The sequence below is a fragment of the Pseudopipra pipra genome, chromosome 7 (assembly GCF_036250125.1).
Source record: "Pseudopipra pipra isolate bDixPip1 chromosome 7, bDixPip1.hap1, whole genome shotgun sequence".
Lineage (NCBI taxonomy): Eukaryota > Metazoa > Chordata > Aves > Passeriformes > Pipridae > Pseudopipra > Pseudopipra pipra.
Window position 1 is genome coordinate 19,427,970 of NC_087555.1, and position 19,579 is coordinate 19,447,548.

General features: G+C 36.6%; 1 protein-coding gene across 25 annotated transcripts in view; it reads right to left on the bottom strand.

Moving 5' to 3' along the window:
- Positions 1 to 19,579, bottom strand: part of MYO3B (myosin IIIB) — a 210,700-nt gene that overhangs the window by 107,936 nt on the left and 83,185 nt on the right. For 19 of the 25 annotated variants that reach the window (XR_010431949.1, XM_064660901.1, XM_064660902.1 and 16 more), the window contains 11 exons: positions 10,613 to 10,709; positions 9,609 to 9,725; positions 8,663 to 8,767; positions 6,030 to 6,113; positions 5,120 to 5,322; positions 4,661 to 4,759; positions 3,939 to 4,053; positions 3,446 to 3,572; positions 3,091 to 3,301; positions 1,875 to 2,022; positions 1,497 to 1,650 (listed from right to left, as the gene is read on the bottom strand). Coding sequence is in view for 22 of the 25 variants with exons in the window: in XM_064660901.1 (XP_064516971.1) it covers positions 1,497 to 1,650; positions 1,875 to 2,022; positions 3,091 to 3,301; positions 3,446 to 3,572; positions 3,939 to 4,053; positions 4,661 to 4,759; positions 5,120 to 5,322; positions 6,030 to 6,113; positions 8,663 to 8,767; positions 9,609 to 9,725; positions 10,613 to 10,709 (1,460 nt within the window). In the remaining 3 variants the exon portion in view is untranslated. The other 6 variants (XM_064660919.1, XM_064660920.1, XM_064660921.1 and 3 more) reach the window with 6 other exon arrangements.

The following is a 19,579-nucleotide window of genomic DNA, read 5'->3' on the forward strand; positions in this document are numbered from 1 at the left end:
GGGTTTGGGGTGAGTTTATTTTAATTATGTACATTCAAAACCGTGCATATATCACGCTTGCTTAAATGTATCTTCCCTATCTTTCCCTCTGCATTCAATTAGCTTTGTTCATCATGTTTTAAGGATATGCTAATGTCTTCAGTCTGGAACTGTGTCTCATTTACCTTTGGACTTCTACAGAAAAAGAGGAGGCTTCTATACAAAAGCTCTTCTAAAGAGACTTTCTGTTTCCTGTGCCTACCTCTAAAGAACTGACAGAAAAGGAAACTCCAACTTCTGAGAAAAATGTCTTTTATGCCCTGTGATATTTTGTATGCTCTTTAATATTTTGTAATGAAGTTAGTGTTGTCTGTCCAACATTGAAAGCCCAGGTAGCAACTTGTGTCAGGTTTTTCTTTCTATTAACACTGAATCAAGCTTGTATTTAAAGCAAAAATAACTAATTTTGGAATTTTAGGGGGCTGGAACAGAGCAGCAGAATTAATGACTGTCTGGCACACCTGGAGAGGGCAAAATATCTCTCTCACTTTGCTGTCTCCTTGAGGGATCCTGCTGTTCTGTGTACAGATCAGCAGTAAAGCTGATCAGCACTGGACCAAGGAAGGTTCCTCTGACAGTAGAAGTTCAGTATTCAGTATTAACTGATTTATGTGACCCACAGGGAAGCAGACTACTTTAGTATACAAAGGAGGAGTGGAATGAAACCATAGTACTTGTTCAATCTGTGACTCGAATTCCGGTAAGCTCAGCCCAGCAGAAGTAAAAAATCTACTATATGTATTGTGCAATTTAATAGGCAGCTGTTATTTTCCTCTGACTAACAGCTTGAGTCTCTGCTGCACATTCCACTGAAGGAAATATCACAGGGAAAAGGTCAGCTCTAGCAAATAAAAGCAAGACAACAGTTTTAAACATAGCATGTGCTGCATGGTTTAAGGTTGGCACCAAAATTTGTTAAAATGTATGTAAAATATGCATGAAGGCAGGGAAATATTCAGCCAGATGGCACACTAGAAATAACACACACTTCCTATTTATGATGAGATAATCTGGAATGAAGCAGTATTTTCCAATTGGATAAACATGGGCCTAGGAGCCTGGGAGCTCTAAATTTTACTTTCAACACTAATGCTGCTCACAGGGTGGTCCTAGATACAAGATTCTACTCTGTCTCAGCCACCTCTTCAGTAAATGGGGATAAATACTGCTTGATACACCTCACGTACAAGGACAAGACACAGGTTATTTCCTTGTAACACTGGAAAGACAAATAAGCTCTTGACACATGATATTTAAGATAACTTTTCCAATATGAAAAGGATAGAAAACAAGTAAGCACAGAAAACTATGAAGCACAGTGAAAAATGAACTTCAGAATGTCAACTAAAATGGCACAGCCTCATCAGGACAACTAGGCTAGTAAAACTGGAACAACAATGACATTCTGCCCTCCTACAATACATTTGTCTTTTCACAGAGTTTTTGTTTGTACATACCAACTAAAGTTAGGTCTGTTGCCTGAGGAAATCGACTTTCTTCATCTAACAGAGACAGAAGACCCATGGGTTTCTGAAGGAACATATCTAGAAGAGGACGGTTGTCCTCATACTCCACTGTAGTTGCATCAATTCCCTCGCTCTGATACTCCATCTACAAAAGTCATCAGCACAGTTTTAATATTTAACCAGTAATATTCATGATGCATAGCAACTTTCTATAAGCCTCAGCAACATTATTCACAAAACTTCAACTGAAAGATGTCATTATCTTGCATTTAAATCACACACCCATTTTATGGTTTATAAAGTACTCCTGAATATAGTCTATGGTTTAGGATGGCTGATTCAGCTAGAACTCATCAGAGCTGAATTTACCTGCTCAAGTGCAAAGATATGTTGATTGAAATAAAACTGGATCTGTTCATTAGCGATATTTATGCACAGCTGTTCAAAAGAATTTCTTGCGAAGTTCTCAAATCCAAATATGTCTAGTATCCCAACATTCATCCCACTTTCAGCATTGCTGCATGTGAAAATACAAACAGAATTCATCATGGGCAACACCACGTTAAAATAAAGATAAACATGGTAACTAGGATTGCATAATTTATTTACTCTGCTGCAAAAATCATAGGAAAAGTGTGTTTGAGCCTAAGACAACTCGTGCATTTGTTCAGCATTGTTAAGACTTTTGTTTTCCACTTGCTTCTTGCAAATTGCCATGAAGGTGGCAGGAGAATCATAGGTACAAAGTAAGCCACATTTAGCAGCCATATTAAAACAAGTGGTTTCATAGGCAGATCTCAAATAAAATTTGTCTGCTCCTCCAGACAGTCAAAAGGTGTCGAGTTTTAATAGTATGTTTCTGCTACACTCATTCAGAAGGGTAATTACCAAGTCTGTTCCTGCTACAAGCTGGACTGTCAAGAGCCCACGTGCGAACTGAAGTATGACAGTCACCACCAAAACTGGATATGGATGAGAATGTGTCTGTATGACACAGTGAAGTGCCAAGTAGAGATCTCAGATCAGAGGCATTTTCACATAACCTGAGGGGTTTTCTTGTTTCTAAAATCTCTACAGCTGCTCCAAAAGATCAAACCAGCCAGATTAGTACCTGGCAATGAAATCATAAGGGTGCACAATGTAATGTTTCTGTAACTACGAAAAATAAAAAATCATCACTTACATCTCAAGTAGCAGCACAATAATAATCTGATATCTGTATTTATTATTAAAAAAACCAAGATCTGTAAGGACTGTGAATACATACTAAAGTTTTTCAGTGTATTTATCAGACTTTTGTATGATTTTCATGTTCAATATATAGGAAGCATCTTTTTAAAGAATTATACAGCACTTCAACAACTCAATTTCCATTGACTTCAGTAGCTAAATTCTACTTGGGTCTTTGAAAATGATGGGATTAATGTCCTGGAAACAAAATTCAGTATCACAGCATGAAAGCCATTTTGAAGCCTTAGTCAAAATAAACACAGCACCCTTTCTGCAAAATCAAAAATATACAAATGGATGAACCCATCAGACATATGCACAGTAAGTACACATGATTCAGTGATGTGTAACTTGCCATATATTTTTATCTGGCTGAAGCAGCGTATTGATACGATTTACAATCCAGCTGAAGAGCCGGCCATAAAGTGCTTTAGACATGGCATCTCGCACGTCAGCTGCTTTGTCCACGGTGTTTGTTCGGATAATAGTCTCCCCCCGTGTTACAACACAGTGGGAGGTTAGGGCCTCTTGAAGTTCTTCTGACCCAATACTTAGTAGTGCAGCAGCTAAAAGACAGTGGAAAAAAGATACACAACTGTGATTATGCAGTGGAAATCACCAGCACTGACCAACTGTTACCATGAGTTACAGATTCTCACAAATACAGTTAAATTGCATTTACAGAACTGACAACATTCAAATGTATTTACCATTATCTAAGGCTTCTGGGTTGGGAACCTCACTTTTATCCGTTTGGTGTTGTGAAGAAATGGCAGCAAACTCAATATTTCCAGTATTTAAGATTCCAGTCAGAATTCTGTACACTGAGTACACTTCCTGTAAAAGATGACAAGATGCACTTTTAAGGAATCCAATTAGATATACAGATCATATTTAGGCTATGACAAAAAACGTAGGCACTGGAATGGCTATTAAAGCTCATAGCTTTCTCTGAAACCAAATTCTACAAGTTCAAGTAAACTCTTATTTGCACAGAAAACAGTGCAATACAGAATTGCCTGAGTACCAACCGAGACCTCAGGCTGCTCTTGCCTTCTGAGTGTGTGGTTATTCTTTCAGGGTTCACTTCTGTCATAAAAGAGATTCTGTGGTGCAGGTGTGCATCCACAAAACCAAAAGGCAGCACCGGAGGTAAGTTTTTATAAAGAAGGTCAATAATGGTTTAGCACCTGGATCTCTTACCTCGTCAGTAAATCCTATAATTCTAAAGCAATGCTGAATCGCTTCAAATTGTCTTCCATAAGAATCTTTAGTAACAATATCATGCATTACTCTTCCAGTTTCATTATCAATATATCTAAACAGAGTGGGAGAAAGAAAACATCACACTAACAGATACGTCAGTATGACCTCCAGTGACTTCAATGCAAGTACCTCAGTAACTGGAAAGAACATTTATCTCAATATCTTCCAATTATATAGTTTGGTGCTAATTCATATGAAGTTTTGCTTCTGTTGCATTAACTTTTACTTATCCTTTGTTAACGTCTATTAGCGTTCCCAACATTTGACACATATGCCCTCACCCAATACAGATCAGAAGCACGCAGAGTACAAACACCAGTTAAAAACCACAACTTCAAAACATATTCTGGGTGATTGCTGAATGTGAAGAATTATGGTAAGAAATTCATAAGGTGGGCTGTTCTCATTGAAAGTATGTCAGCATATCTACATAATAATGAGCTTGATTCTTCCTCCTCCTGTTTTAATAGTTCAACTTCTCAAACAAACACAAATAATGGAATGCCTCAGTGTCCATCCTCTTCTTTCCTTGGGAGGATTAAAAAAGGTCCTTAAGAGATGGAGAAGGATTAAGAGAGATTTTAAGGCATCATACTGAAAGCAAGTGCTGATCAATAGCTAATTACAATGAGCAGTTAAAACAAGTGAGCGATAGTTACCTAGGAGGCTTTTTATCAGGAAGTCTATATTCAGAAAGTTTCTTCTGATGATAAAGGCCAGCATAAATATAATAAAATATATGGAAATTTTTCTCTCCCCTGGAAAAAAAAAATCCTTTTAAAGCACCTGTGTTTATTCTTGTGGCATCTTGTACAGTGTAAAAGTAGTTCTTATAATGAGCTCACTGAAGCAGGTAGCAAATCTCCCACTTGTTTTAATGGTTTAGGATCAGCAACTGTGAAACACAGAAAACCCAGTCAACATAACGTTTCTCCAAAGAATGGAGCGGCTCTGGCTTCCACTCCAAAAGAACCTGACTACTCTTGTTGTCATAGCACTGTACAAAGGATTACTGCTTTAGCAGAAGACGAGAAAGCATTTAAAATACAGAATTTTTGATAATTAAATCAATCCAAACATTATATATATGTCAAAGGACAAACAATTAATATACCTACACAGCCTGTTTTATGACCCTTGATTTTTCAAGGAGATATTCAGAAATCTTTGCCCCCATTACAGCTCCTGTGGGTGTAAACATCATTTCCAGATATTTTCCAAAGCGACTTGAGTTGTCATTGATGGCAGTGCAGGCATTCCCAAATGCTTCAACCAGAGGATTCACCTGAAGAATTTTCTCACGCAAAGCACGGTTATTGGCCTTGACAGAACAGACACAGATCAGAATAATAATTAAAAGAATATAATGCTTACCCACAATTCAATTCTTGCTTCAGAAGCATAGAATCCTCTTCTCATGCTTGTATGGACTTAGGCACTGTGGCAGGAAGAATGTACCTCAAGGTACTGTGTTAACCTTCCTACTTACATAACAACAGGTCTAACAAATTGATGAGGAAGTCTCCCACAAGTAGGAATATGCAGGTTCTGCTTTCTCTGCAATTGTGCTACCTCTGAGGTGTCATATAATTAGTTAGGAGTACCAAAACCATAAAAAACCTAAAGACATCTACTTAAGGTTAACCTTAACATGCTTGATTTTTCCATCATTTTGGGCTCATAGCATTTTTGTAACATTTAAATGTCTAAGAGCTTCTAAGATTAGAGTCGTAGTAAGATCTGTCATTGTATAAATAAACAATGATATATGTGATAAACACTGTACATAACTACCAGTACTGAACACTCAGAATCCGGCACCCACTCTTTAAAAAAAATCAAGTGGCTTGGTGTGAGTCACACTCATATCTTAATTCAGTGCTCTCACACATGCATGATTATTACACCCCTAACTCAAGTGGGACAATTTACGTAAACAGCTTTAAATATTAAAGATTAAATCAAGTAGAAACTTGGGTGGGGTTGGAAGGACTTGTTCACAGTTTTACATAATTGGCTAAGAAATACCTTTCCCAAGAAGGTCAAATGTTGGACGATCAGATGGGCACTTTCTGTCTTTCCAGCACCACTTTCCCCACTGATGATAATGCACTGAACACACAAAACAAAACATTCAGGTGCAGAGTTCACCACATAGTCAATATCAGCCATTACCACTTCCATCTGTTACTTCATGTTTAGTACCAAAACTGTGAAATACTTTAAGAGTCAACCCCTTTCTGAAAGGAGAGATCATCAAAGACTCAGTGCAATAATTTATTCCCCAGATTACTAAAATGCATCTCACAATGCCTGATAGCACTGTGCATGTGTGAAGCAGTGACTGAATTTCTAAGGGCTAAGACACATAAATGAGGGACCATGTCTACAGACATGACTAACATTTATGTGGTTTCTCTCAAATGCTTGAAACTCAGAAAACTGCCACAGCTCAATTAATGTGCTTCTGAGCTCACTGTATTGACTTCATATGAATTAACACGTATCACAGGGTACAGCTATTTTTAATACACTGACCAAAAGTTTGCTCCTAAAAATAATCTTAAATAATTACCACTGCGTAGAGAGGCTATTCTGTAGGTGACTCTGACATTCAAACCAGAACAGCAAACTAGCATCTAAACATTTCAGAAAATTATGCATCTCTTCATTTCATGATTCTGGGAGGACATATCCACCTTCTTCCTGGGTCAGCAGTCTTTCACATATGGTATTTTATAGGCTCTCCAAATGGATGCCAGATTCAGAGACTAGCTAGAATGGTCTAAATTCTCTGCTCTTATGCTTCGTGGACAAGATGGAAGTAGAAGTCCAGTACACCTAAAAGGCCAGTTCACACAGGAACACTGAAGTGTGAACACTTCAGATTATAGAGTATGAATTCTAACAGTATTCATTATTTTCCCCATTTTTCTACATATTCTACAGATCACCAGTACAAATATTAGTCTATTTAAGGTACAGTATCAACAGACATATAAGTAAAATGTTAACACTGAGCAGTTGCACAGATGCACTTGTTTTTATGCAAACACCTGAAAATTATCTGCATGACACTGTGAACATACAAGATTCTTGGCTGGGAAAAGATACAAGGTCCTAAAATACTTGATGCACTGAAACTTCATATAGAACTGAGCTATGTGAAAAGATTTGAAAGATGCAACCATTATGTGGTGGTACCTAGTGGTGCCTGACAGCAGGTGCAGGGCCTGACTCTACATAATGTGTGCAATATGACATTTGCAGATCATTTATTTCCTTCTTGTAAGGTATTTTTGCTCTTGGAAACAGGTAACACATTGATGGATTTACAGAGTTACACTATTTAACTTAATTGCCTTTGTGTGATTAGGGAAGTTATGTATAACAGTTTACACGGTTGAAACCTATGAGTCCTTGCAGAATTGGTTAGAACTTGACTTTCACTTCAAGAGAAATATTAAGACCTTAAGCCACTTTTCAACTTTCCCAGGGAAAAAACAAGAGAAAGCTCAATGTCTAAAACAAACAGAATCAAAACATTTTCAGTCTGGCTACAGTGTTTATCTAATGCAGCTTTACTTGAAGAACCAACATAACACTGGCCAGGTAATGGAGATGAACAAGTTCCTGTAATACTTTGCAAGCAGCAAATAGGAAACTGATTTAGATCTAAATGAAAATTGTTTCTTAAACAGGTACAAAACACTATTAAAGATGTACAAGGTCTGATGAGCTGAAGTCATTACTAATTTTTTTCCTCAGATAACAAGTTCTTACATAACTTACTCTACATGTACATTAGTACAAAGAAGTCCTAATCATCTCTCAGGCCAGTGTACTTCCACATACTTAGTAAAGCTCCTGTTCCTTTTATTTGTCTTCTTTTCTTGGCATTTTCTGATTGCATGCCTTTTATTATTTTATTCTGCTTTTATTATTTTAAAAAAACATTTTCCATGAATTATTGTGCAATGTGCAGGGTAAATCACAAAGATTTTATAAACAAAAATAGTTATCAGCCCTCAGTAGTCATGTACATACAGCACATCAAATTAGAAAGAGTACAAAGTTATAATCTTAAGAATGTAATAAAATCTTCTACAGCATGGTATTTTATTCTCATTAAAATTATTGCTAATAATAATTAGATTTGTGTCCTTATTATGTTTATAATAGATCCATCCATAATATATTTTACTAAAAAATGAGATAATGGTTCCTATTTTTTGTGACTTAGGGTCTTTTTGAAACAGAAAAGTGGTTCAAACTCTCTTAATCTGCTATGTCATTGAGAACCTCCTATTTTACACAAGTGTAAATTATTTAAGTACCCAGGGCAAGACAGGCCTAGGATCAGTGTGCAGCAACATTCCGCAGCTGGTCTTAACTGCCAGGACTTCATGAATGTCCAGGAAACTATATTGGTCAGGTACTCCTATCATCCTATTTGACCTTTAAGCCTCTTTTATGTCACTGTGTCTTCTCCAGAATTCCCAAACCTGACTGGATTTCTACTCTGGTTTTCCTGTTGTAGGAATAAAAGGATTAGAGAAAAATTTCCCAAAGTACAACATAACAGAACATTAGCCACAGCCATGAAGCACAGTGGCAGTATAATTAATATGGAATCTAAACCAAAATGAACAGATTCTTACCTGATCCTTGCTGAATGTAACCATGCTTTGGTAGGCAGCATCCGCAGAGGCAAATATGTGGGGGGGATTTGATGAACGCTTCACACCATGGTAAAGCTTGGAGAACTAAATTTAAAGAACACACAGTAGTCTAAATACGCAATTTAGCTACATAATTAAGAACTGAAAAGAGAACAGTGACTATCTTCTGCCTGTTCAACAGAGACAGTTGTCTATTATAGCACAGAATTTCCACTGATTCACCTGGAAGAGGAGTGGTAATTCTTGACACTGCCCAACTTCCAGAATACAAATTACAACACCTAGAATGCCCTCTGACATTTCCCATATAAGAAAGTGAAAAGAACTGTAACACAAGGAACAGAACTTCAAACACAAACCTTCAATAAAGGAAATACACCAAAGAAACTTCAAAGATAATAGTCAATCTGAAATCTCACTCCTCTACCTGCAGCCCTGATTGAAGCACCCATGGAGACTAAGTAATTTCTAGCTCCACCTCTCTTCATATTTGTAGGGAATTAAACTGCCTCTATCTTTACAGCATTTGATTCACTTGTTTCTTCTAAGCCAGAGCTGATGGCACAGGACATTTAATAGTCAGAGAAATTCTTCAGGAAGCAAAAGCCTCAGCATAAGGAGGTTCACATAACCACTTTGCAGAAGAAAGCCCTAAATGCTAGACAAGAGGCCCAGCTGGGGCTAGGGTGACCTTCATCTGTACCATGGAAGTTGTGCCATCAAGCAGAAAGGAATGAAATAGAATGAGACCAAATTTAAAAAACAAACCAGAGCAACACAGATTCGTAGCCACACTGTTCTGGAAGAAGAAAAGGCTGAGGTTTAGTCTGTACTCCTACCTTCCAACATTGCTTAAGAGTTTTAGCCAGTGGTGTTAATACAAAATGTAAAGTTACTACTGTCCACAGCTTGAAATCTCTCTTACCTGGGGAGAATAAATGCTGAGATTCTGGAAGGGGTTCAAGGCTATTAAAATGTCTCCAACATAAGTATAAATCTGTAAGTCAGCATAGCGTTTTTGCAGCTGATGGATAATTGTATCCTGAGAAGATTACAAGAAGTTTGATAAGTTATACAATATTTTTCCCCTTAAGAAGATTTTTGTAAATATACTGAGAACACTGATTAAGAAATACTTATTGTAAGTACTACTAATTATTTTTCAAGTGCCAAAACCACATAACCAAATATTTTCAAAATTCTTGCTAATGCCATAAAACTTACTTAAATGGTAACTCTTTTTTGAAGATTAATACATATTTTGTTATATCAGCCTGCGAAGCAAACCTTCTGAAGGGAAAATGGATGTGCACATTATTGCTGCACTTCATAGTATATTTCCACTTCATTTTTTTATTTGGCCATGAAACAAGGATAATAAGTTTTCAAGGATTAAATTTTAAGTAGTTGTAAAAGACTGTTTTAAACAGGACACTACCACAATTTAGTATTATGTCTTTTTCTTGATGGCATGTAATTTAAGAATCATCAACGCAAAAATTTACAGATACTCTGCATATAGGTGATATAGCAAAATAGGAAATTGATATTGTTTTATCACTTTTTATCCAAGAGCTGTAGATAACATATTATTCTACATAAATAATCAATTTTAGAAAAATAAAATCACATAAACCTAGATCTTTATGACTAAATTTCACATTTTAGGAAACTCACAAAAATAATTTAAACTAGCATCACTCATAATTGAGTTCTTCCACAAAAAATTGCTACTATTTTTATGCCACTATATGGAATATTAATGAAGTGACGGTAGCAGATCGGCCATGGAAGAATCCCCTTTCCATGGTGAGATAAAAGCTTGCAAGAAGAAACTATTTTCATTCTGCTAAGAGGGGCCTAAAAAGCAGAAATAGGTAAAATGTGAAATACAATTGTCAGAAACTGCTACTCAAGACAGTACAGTACCTCATCGAGAACTTCTAGATTTACCAGATCATCATCTAGAGAGTACTTGTCAGCTCCATCCACATGGTAAGGTCTTCTAGTATGTATTCGTTCATGTCTGGAAGTTTGTTAGTAGAGCACCAGTGTTACAAAAGTGTATCAAAGACAGCAAACATTAAGAGGTAATGAGAAGTCACGAGGGACTTTTTGTCATGCAGAAAACAGACACATTCTCTGAAATGCATATTTTTGCTTGCAATATCCTTTTATAAAAGCAATACATCAGCTTGCTGTCCACTCTAATATGTGCTTTCTCTTTCACAATATATAACCTACCTATCAATGCTCAGCAAAGATTTATCTGTGGACTTACTACTCTTCACTCAGACAGTAAAGCATAAAAATATTCTCCCCCTTTTCCCTTACCTCCTTGGTATAAGTTAATAAACTACTACTCTATTTAATTAAATGTTCCCCCCACGTACCCAGTCAATAGTATTGTCATCTAAAGAAGCCAGAAGAAGCAATAAATAGTATAAAATCTTACTGTTACCTTGGTGTATGCCAAAGTGCCTCCTCAGATGACCCTAGATCTGGTCCAAACCAACATTTTTGAACCACAGCTGCCATCAGATTCTAAATTGTATGGATGTTCAGTCAGCTTGTCCCCAGAGATTTAAGCCACACAATAAGCAGCAGAGACAAACTGTCACATAACCCCTTTATAATCAGATTATACTGAAGGAATCTTTGAAAATGCTGTGTATATATTTTTAAACAACACATCATGTTGAAACGGGAACAAATCAAGAGGCTGTAACATGTCCTCCACAGAGGGTGTGAAATATAAATGCTGTAAGCACAACTAGGCTTTTCTTTACAACAAACATAATCAAAGCATAGTAGAAGGACACCCACCGAGATACAGTCTGCATCCTGCTGAGTAACATTTAGCATTGATCCTCAATGACAGTCCTTGACAGATTGTTTCTGCATTGGTTGCCATGTAGAAAGTAGGAATCACATGGTCACACATCCCAAAACAACACTAAATATTATATCAAGTACTAACAGAACGGTACTGTAACTGTGCAGGAAACACAGTTTATCTATAATGTTCAAAGTTAATATGGAGATGTAGCAGGTCTTTTTTCTATAATTGTATCTTCATACGCTCTTGGAATCCTCTTTCAAAAATTAACATTGAGGCTTTTGTATTTTTGCCCTTTATGTACACTTCTACATTTGAAGCTAGTCAGCTTGCATTCAGTAAAGAGAATGTTTTCATATCCAAGAGCTATTATATGATCAGAAGAATTATTGCATGGAAAGCCTTTAACAAAGGGGAAGGAGAAGAGTGTTAGCCATGAGTACAGCTTCACAGACAATTGCAAATCACATTTAAAGACCAAAATTTTTTTATTTCTATTTGTATAAATTTTCCTTCTTTCCTTTTGGCTACTCAATGAGTTCTGGAAAACTGTTCTGTAATGGTTTATTTGAATAATAACTAAATAAAACTGTGCAAACTCTTTCGTCAGCTAGAAAATCAAAAAGTGGGAAGACAGCAGGTTTTGCTGACAGTCCCACTACAATCCCAGAGATGGTAGTTTGATTGATATTGTACATATGAAGAAATGAAAGAAGGACACAACACCACAAATAATAAGCTATGAAAGAAAAATTGTTACAGTGGGTATTATTTCCCGTGGGTAGCATGGCAATCATTTTAATTTGTTCAAAGTTCCATTCAATTAAATTTTCCATTTTCTGGTCTTTGATTAGGTTGTGTTTTCTTTTTGGCTTTTTTTTTTTAAGAGTCACTATATGCAAGAACATTACACTTTGCTAACAAGCCAGATCCTTGAAGGAGTAGGTATGCATGTAAGTAGCCTAATGTACTACTGGGTTTTTTTAACTGTTTTTTCCCTTTCAAACCAGAATTCAACCTCTTACTTTACAGAAAAATGCTGCTGTAAATAATTTAAATCATTTAGAGATGGGAGCACTTCCTGGTTTACAAATGAAGCAAACAGTTGAACAGTTGCTTCCCTTCATGGAGATGTAACCAAAAAAGCAATAGCTAATATAACTCATCTGTGAAGCTTTTTCTTCCTGGAGCAAAACATCACAGACACAATATTGAATTGCAACAAGCTGCAAGTACGGACGTATCTACCAGAGGTGCGAGGTGGAGGGATAAGAAGGCACATTCAAACCTAAGCATGTCTAATTGCAGAATGGCTTTGTAAACTAATCTGCTATCTGATTGTGTATTAAACTCCTGCTGTTTGTTCTCCTTAAGTGATAAACGAATCAATCTTTTTTATTGGAAAGGGTTCCTCTTAACACTATGTAAATAAATAAGGAAACTAGTTTTAGTCAAACATAAGTAAAACATATATACCTTTGAGCACATATTTTCTTGTGCTTAACTCATTTTCCTAAGTACATGATTAGGAAGAGGATATTAGGAGCATAACATCACATTAGCTTCAAATCTCCTGCTGGTCTCATCAGTTTTCTACTGACCCTATGTCCTGCAGATGCATTGACAGAGTGGAAAAGGAAAAACACAAACAGTAACCTTTAATTATTTCCACAACTTTACATCAGAAATATAATCTGCTTTTAAAATATAATAAAAAAATTCTAAAAAAAGCAGAAGGAAACACCCTTAATTAGGGAAATAACTCTCAGTATGTTTTTTCCGTAAAAAGTAGAATTATCAGCCATTTTTTCAGTAAAAGTTCTAAGCCAAAGGAAAATCAAAGGTGCTATATTTGCCTTAAGTTTCCAGCAATGTTCTGAATCAATCCCTGGAAGACGTAGTCTCTTCACTGTTAAAAGAACTGGCATAAAGGACCAGTCACTCAAGGTACCTAACTTTGTTACAGAATCACATAATGGTTTGGGTTGGAAGGGACCTGAAGCACAGCATAAGGTTTGTTCCAGAAATCTAGTGATGAGCAATGCCTGTTGAAAAAGACTATCCTCCCTAGCTGAGACTATCCTCCCAGCTATTCAGGCAGGAATAGCTGGAAGGGACAGTTTTCTTGGATTTTGGAGGAGGAGCAAAAGGCGAGAAGCATTTCTCCCTGGGGAGAACAATTTCATGAAGATGGCAGGAAGTATTAATTTGTTCTACTTGTGGGAAAGAAACAATTTGAAAGAAAGTAACCTCTTTTTGTATTAGACACCAGTCACAGCAATAGAAGTGCACTGTAAATAGCTATACACTCATATCCCTGCTATTAAGCCCATGATGGGAAAGAAAAAGCTAGATGGACCACACAGACTTCCAGATTGAAACATTGTCTTGCTGGCAGGTCCAACCTGAGCAACAAAACAACACAGGCCAAGAATTTTTGCATTCATGGGGAAGCTGCTTCTCTGATCTCTCTCCTCTCCACCCCTAGCATTATTAGGGCCTTTACTTTGCTCTCCTGGTGCAGGTAAGCATTCATGTTTACTGTTCGGGTTTTTTTCTAGGACTCACATAGGAACAATTGTTTCTCTACTTGCCCTTCTTTATATTATTGGCAATTTTAAAATTAATTCCTGAGATTTACAAGAAAAATACTCAACACAATGAGAAAGAAAAAAAGGTAGAATGTGCTACTGCCACACAGAGATACACAACCTATTTCCCATGCATTGCAAAGACTGAATTTTGCCCCTGTACATCAAGTTTCACCCTGGAGTAATATGTTGAAGCATGGTCATAATAGAGACATTGACATAGCCTTAATTACAACATGAATGCTGCAGCTATAGCAAAAATCTTTGTAACTCCAGTAAAAACACATACACTATAATTAGAAGAAGGGTCACTTTGGGGGAGCCACAGTAGCTTTGTGATTTAGAAAAAAAATAATAAAAAAGGGAAGAAAGAGTTTTAAATTCATTTGCCTAATATTCGTATAGATGAAGGCTGGAAAAATTGCATTAAATTACATTGTGTGTAGCATCAGAGGACTATTTCTGGTTCTGTTTCTGTTATTAACTCTGAGTCCAAAGGAAATTACTGGTTGCATGCAATCAAGTTCCTTGCAGTTAATTGCTTTCAAAACTAAATCTGAGCTGGCAGAGAAGCTAGATATCTGGTTGTAAGAATTACTTCCTTGGATGGACTGCTGCTGTAATCCAGCTGGCTAATAAGAAGGGGGAAGCTGCCAAGACACTGTAGCCTCATCCTAATATCTGACAAGGTAGCCTGAACATACCTGGCCTTCTCAAACTATTAAATGCTTAGATTTCTTTTTTCTTTCCCCCTAGGCTTCTTCAAGTTTGATTCTTCCTGATGTACAGATTCACATTTTATCCTTCAAAATGCAAGGTTTCACACCTGTCTGTTCCCCATTACAAAACCAAACTTTTAAATTGAGACCAGCAGCAGCACACTGACCCAAAATCACCCAGAACTGTAAACCCTGAACTCTTTACTGTCTACCTCAAACTTCTTTAAAACCATATCCATGAAAATGATGAAATTTTTCATTCCTTTAAAAACTAAAACCAGAGGTCAATAGAAGACCTTTTCTGATTCCTATGAAGAAGCCTATTTACAGACAGGAACATTAGAAACCAATTTGTAGAAAAACATTCAAGAGAAGAATGAGCCATGTCTGGAGTTGGCCTCTTCAAAGCTGCCGATAATTGAGAAGCTGCCACTTTGAACCATGTAACCAAAACCATTCAATAATTGATAAACGTTAACTTTCAAACATCAAATCATTATAGAATTTTTACAACAGGAGTTATTAGTCTCTTGAGGAAATACAGAAGACCATGGTTTTGCTCAGCTTCTACTCCAGTGACATTTGATAGACAGGGCTTACATAATACATGTAGATGCCAACTGGTAATTACTAAATATTTTTGTTACTTTGAAATTAATATAGACTTGTCTACTGCATTTCATGTGGCTGCCCCACATTAACACCTTTGAAAGAGCAGCCAAATGCCACATGGGAACCCACAGTATCTAAAATACTGAAAGATGGCTTCAAAGAATATTACCAAGGGCAAAATTTTTAGCATGTGTTCTCTGAAGATTCTTCTTCCCTGTCTCCAGTTCTAAGGTTTTAATCATGTATTTTCCTCCTTGATGTTCTGCTTCTCCACCACAGTCCAAAGGCAGCTAATAGATCTGTTACTACCTTTGAGTTTTTCCATCTCACATGCTGTTGTGACTTTTCTTCTTCAGATTTTCCCCTCCATGTTATTCTGGATAAAACAATTTGTTATTTTAAGACTGAGCGTAAATAAGTAATTTCTTAATTGATGTACATTCAAATGGGAAAAGAAAAACCCAGAACATTTTACTTTCATTCCCTTTTGCTGATGGTCAGTACTTTTCAAGGCCTTCAGTTAGATTAAAAATCCTACAATTTTCCATTACTTCTACTCATAAGCCACAAAAACATTTTAGGTTTTGGGTTTTTTAATGGAATAAAATGGAAAGTTTACTTTTTTGAGAAAGTCATCCTAAAGGATGCAAGATGTCTCTATGACAAGTTCCATTGTATTTTTAAGCATTATTTATGGATCTTGATATACTTCCTAGCTTAAAAGACTTCAAAAGTTTATAAATTAAACACCAAAGAATATGCCTGCTTTTTGCAGTGCCTTTTGCCAGTGCAGACAGCACAAGTCATTTAACATTTAGCAATACTAGGAAAGAGACTAAATCTCTTCCAACTTTTTCCTTCAGCAGGCTGGCAATCAGCCCCAATGTTGGAATTTCTTGCGCTACAAATCAAAAAGGCAACAGACCACGCGAATGAGTTCAAGAGATCAAAACGCATATTTGGAAAGTGAGCAGCTCTCTCATAACCTCCCTTAATGGATTATCAAACACAAACACTGTTTAACAAAAATATAGCCTACACAGAGTGAATGTTTACTGTTAAGTGAAAATTAACAATATCCATAATCTTTGCCTAGAGCCTTCCCAGAGCCTCCTCAGAATCTATGGGCAGAAAGAATGAAAATTAAAATGGCTAGAGCTTCAGGCACCATGAATGTTTCTCTTCAACAATAGGTTTACAGTGACCAAAGGTATATTACAGCTTTATAGAACAAGTAAAAGATAAAGTTCTTGCCTCAGACAAACCACTACCTATTTTTTGTAGGTATAATACATTGAGTAAAGCTATTAGCAGCCATTTCATAAGTGAAGGAACAGAGAAATATTGACAGCAAGTGATAGAACAGAGGTTACACAGCAATCCAGAGGGAGAATGAGGAACAGAACACAAACCTCTACCATGTTTTTGTACTGTAATTCAGAGGGTGCCTAAACATTCTTGGTATTTTACTGACATGCAATCACACAAATTTCTATCTTGAAGAACTTATTTCTGAAATATAGCAAGTTTAGGGTTGACTTGACTTGTGTACCCTTTTTATTTAGAGAATACAGCATTAGTCACACTCCGACACACTGCGTCTTATCAATACTCAGTTATTACTGTAACAAAAATATTTTTATAGTTCTGCTTATCATTCCTGACCAACATTTGCATGTTCTATTGTCCACACCTTACTGTAACTTAGATTCCTTATTTTTCTCCCATTCTCCAGTTTAATGCTACATGAGGTACAAGTCTTCAGGAATGAAAGACATTTCTTGTTCTCACAATGTTATCATGCATCAGGACACCATTTGAACAACCATCTCACAGTCTTTGTGTGAATGCAGAATTGGTAAAGTAAAGAAAAAATACAACCAGAAAAAAATAGGAAAAAATGAGTGAGAGCCTGTGACAGCATCCTCTCTGATTTTAAGAAATGCTTCCTGCCTAGAAGCAGCTATATATTGATGGGAATAAGAGATGCTGTGACTCCCAAGACCAACTAGAAATCAGTATCCGTGTGTTAAAAAGTAACAATGTATTTCTTAGAATAGATGGGGAAGAAAAATTCAGCATAGCTGGAATGAGTATATGTGAAGCACTGTTCTGATGTACTAACCTCTATTTTTCAAGGATTGAAGACCTTTTACAAGAATAGAACTAGAGGACTATTTAACACTGAATAAGTTTCTTAGAATTAATTTCATATAATTGTTTCTATGTCAAAGCTGTTAATGAAAAGTGTATTGTTGCTAATTAGCAATTATGCCCTGGTACTGTTAGGAAACACACACGCAGTTAACTGATAGTGTATAAAAGGGATATGGATAAGCAAGATAATACCTGGAGCTCACCCTTACACAGCTGTGACATTGGACTTCCTCAGCAAGTTTTTCCCCATGAGAGTATAAGAAACAGGCATTGCAGGAGTGAAGTGCTAATGCTGAAGTGGCAGAACTCAAGGATTTCATTCTAAAAAGATGTCAACAGATGGAAAAAAAGAATCTTCTTTCTCATTACAAGTACAGAAAAAGAGGTATTCTGGCTGTTTTTTCTGAAACTGGAAACATCTATTTGCATAAGGATAGAAGATGTCTGCATCTCACTGATGTAAATAATTTAGAGAAAAATAGACCTGGTGGAAAAGTTTCAAAGAGTATCTTTTTCAGCAAAAAAAGCAGGAAGAATTGTTAATGCCATTTTTAATTTTAAAAATAGTCTTTTACTAGCATAAACATTTTATTTTTCATTTTTAACCTCAAGGAATTTACAGAATATAAAATTCCCTAGTAAGTCGCCTCATGGAAAAGTGACAATATATGTTTGTCAGCAACAAACAGACGATAGCAACAAATGTTTGTGTTAGCAGACTCCCTTGAGCTCAAGGCCAACAAAGTGCCCCTTCAGTTCAGAGGCCTGAAGAAATGTGCTGAAGCCTAGCTATACTGCACCCTACGAAGTCTACAAAAGAAGAATGAAAGAAACTAAAATAAGGAGATGTTTCAGTCTGTGACTCCAGGGGTCATCCCAGATGATCCTGCCAAAAGGGGACAGCTTGCTTCTTTCTGCCACTCTCCCCCTTATTAATGGTCATGTGAAGCATTCCCTCCTTCACTTCAGCTATATCACCTGAGGCACCTCTCTGCAATCACTAAGAGAGTAGGAAATTATTTGTGTGTTTCTGCTGGCTTAGTTATTTTCTCTTACTGTAGAAGTTCTAGCTCAGGAGGTTTTTGACAATCACTGAAGATGCAATAAAAACAGCATCATGAGCTTGTTCCTGGGAGCTGTGGGAAAATGAAAGAAGCCAGTTCTCCTCATTAGCAGTGCACTGCTAGATCAGCTCTCCATGTCTCTCCATCATACGCTCTAAAGCATTAGTACTGACTTTCTAGTCTGCAGGCTCGCTCTTAGGCACAATGACCTTAAGTGATGCATCAAAATAGGCAAAACTGGTATGACTATTGGAAAGAGAACCCTATGAAAAACCCCACGGGTGCTGAGTCAGTACAGAATCAAAAGATGCAAATCCAAAACACTGATCCTGGAAGACTTTCATATAAGACAAAACACAGATGCCTCCTGATCAGTTGTCATCACCAGTAACTCCCTGGCTTCCCTCAAAGAAGTGCTGTTAACCCAAGCATCCTGATGATTTTCCCATTTCTGGAACTTTTCAGCCTGTGCTCTGAGAACATTAACTCTTATTTATCTTTTAAATGATTGATCTGTAGTGTTGCTGTACTCCTAAAAAAGGGTGTCTATTCTTCTTTATGTCTGAACACCAGGAAACTAATGTACATTTCATTGTACCTATCATGGGTGCATCAATAAACAGAAAAAACATGCACATATATTCAATGGTATAATAGAAGGGTTTTACTTAACATGGGTTTGAATTGGCCTATTTACTTTGAAGTGATGACTATACGTTCAGATGACTTCTACAGATCACTACAAATGAATGCCAGTCAATTTTTTACAGTACCATCTGGTCATATATGCTTCTGCATGTCATATTCTGTATTGAAAATTATGTTATAAAAGCATTACAGAGGTTTTCAAGGCTTTTAATTGGTAACAATTTTCCTAGGGGGTACAATATCCCTATTACAGAGCCAAGCTTTTT